The sequence below is a fragment of the Dioscorea cayenensis genome, chromosome 19, assembly GCF_009730915.1.
Source record: "Dioscorea cayenensis subsp. rotundata cultivar TDr96_F1 chromosome 19, TDr96_F1_v2_PseudoChromosome.rev07_lg8_w22 25.fasta, whole genome shotgun sequence".
Taxonomy (NCBI): Eukaryota; Viridiplantae; Streptophyta; class Magnoliopsida; order Dioscoreales; family Dioscoreaceae; genus Dioscorea; species Dioscorea cayenensis.
The window spans coordinates 5,908,970-5,910,787 of record NC_052489.1 but is presented as its reverse complement, the minus strand read 5'-3'; the positions used below and the strand labels follow the sequence as shown (position 1 = coordinate 5,910,787).

The window sequence follows — 1,818 nt, the reverse complement described above, 5'->3', positions numbered from 1 at the left end:
ATTCAAAATTTTTTTTTAAAACATGGTTCAGGATTTAAGGGTGTATAGAGTGGTTATTACAAATTATTAAAATATTTAAATAAATAAATAAAATCACCCATTCAAAAAGTCAAATCATTCTCCAAATTAAAAAACCTATATAAATTATTTTTGAGTTCATAAAAATAAAATAAAATAAAATAATGTGCATTTGCTTAAAGAAAACCACTAAACCCAAGTCACATCACATGGACTATATACTTAGAAAAGAATTCCCTTGTTATTTCCATTTCTGAATAAATTATATATACACACACATACACATATATAAATAAATAATAAAAAAAAATTAAAATAGTAACACAAAAGAAAAGGTCATAGTGTGGTGTAGTATAGTATTTAGCATATAGTATGAAAACAAGAAAGAGATGACTCAGATGAGAAGAGAAAAGAGATGTTTGTAAAGCAAAGCACTTCTCAGTGAAGAAGTCAAGTCCCAACCCCAATGTCCCCCCATTGTTACCAACCTCTCCTTCTCCTTCTCCTTCACCTTCTTCTTCTCTTTCTCTCCGTTCTTCATTACTAGTACTACAACAACAACAACAACAACAACACCCTTAAATTTCCTTCTCTTTTGATCTTTGTCTCAAGAGAAAAGAAACAACTACTACAACACTGCTTCAGCTTCACAGCAAGCAAGCTCCGGCCATGGCCGTCCTCCGCCACCTCCGCATCTCAGCAGCGTTTGCTTTTCTCTTCTTCATCTTAGCTCTCGGTAATCCTCTCTCCAAGCTCCCATTTTTCTCACTCTTCTCCTTTCAAAATCTAATTTTTTTACTTCATTTTTCTTTTATTTGTATTTATATTTATGTGAAAAGGGGGTGATGAGTTAGTGGGAATGATGAGAAGGGAGAAGATGGAGAATGAGGAGATGAGACAAAGAGAGAATGATGAATGGGTGCTGCTTTCCCGGCGTCGGCTCTCCGGACCGGGCTCCTCGCCGCCGACGTGCCGGGAACGGTGTGGCCGGTGCTTCCCTTGCCGGCCTGTCCACGTGGCTATTCAGCCTGGGAGGAGCATTCCTTTGGAGTACTACCCTGAGGCTTGGAGATGCAAATGTGGGAATAAGCTCTTCATGCCATGAAAAATAAAAACTATTTAAAAAAAAAGAAAAAAAAAAAATTCATAGCTTTGAAACCTGCAGAAAAGGTTTGATTTTATATTTGATATCAAGAGTCTAGAGAAAAAATAGAGAGAGAGAGGAAATTAAGAAAGGGAAAACAGTGATCTAGCTAACATGTATTGATGTGTTTGTTGTTCATGGGGGAATCAATGTATGTATGTATTGAATGAATCATCAATCAATGTGTGTAATTATTTGTTTTTTTTTTCTAATTTCCCAAGGTTGGGTCTGTTATGGATGGTGTTGTAGTGGAGCTATATTTGTGGTGTCTCCTTTCATTTGTGTTCATGAGGTTTCTTTGATGTGGTGATGAGGAACATCCATGATGAGTTTTTTTATTTTCCCCACTTTCTTGAATTTTATTTATTTACTTTTGTGCAATGTTTGTTTGAGTTTCCACATTGATCATGACCATGTGATTGGTTGAAGAAAAAAGAAAGAATTTATTGTTTTTATTGTCACTCTTCACTCCGCTAGCAATTGAAGAAGAATTACAAATAAATTACAATGCACTTATAGATTAACCACTACAACTTCTTGATCTATTATTATTAAGGTATTCATCTTTATTAAAGAATTGGTTCAAACCCTAGTCCATGTTATGTGAGATCAATGATGTATGTATTGAGAGATTAATTTTGGTACGCACATGTTTT

The 1,818-nt window shown here is 34.9% G+C and overlaps 1 protein-coding gene across 1 annotated transcript; it reads left to right on the top strand.

Annotated features, from left to right (window-relative positions):
* The first annotated feature begins 397 nt into the window (after window positions 1-397).
* LOC120250125 (EPIDERMAL PATTERNING FACTOR-like protein 4) lies at window positions 398-1,498 on the top strand. The gene is made up of 2 exons (XM_039258908.1): window positions 398-754; window positions 858-1,498. The coding sequence occupies exons 1-2, from the start codon at window positions 688-690 to the stop codon at window positions 1,121-1,123; spliced, it is 333 nt and encodes a 110-aa protein (XP_039114842.1). The 5' UTR covers window positions 398-687; the 3' UTR covers window positions 1,124-1,498.
* The last annotated feature ends 320 nt before the right edge of the window (window positions 1,499-1,818 follow it).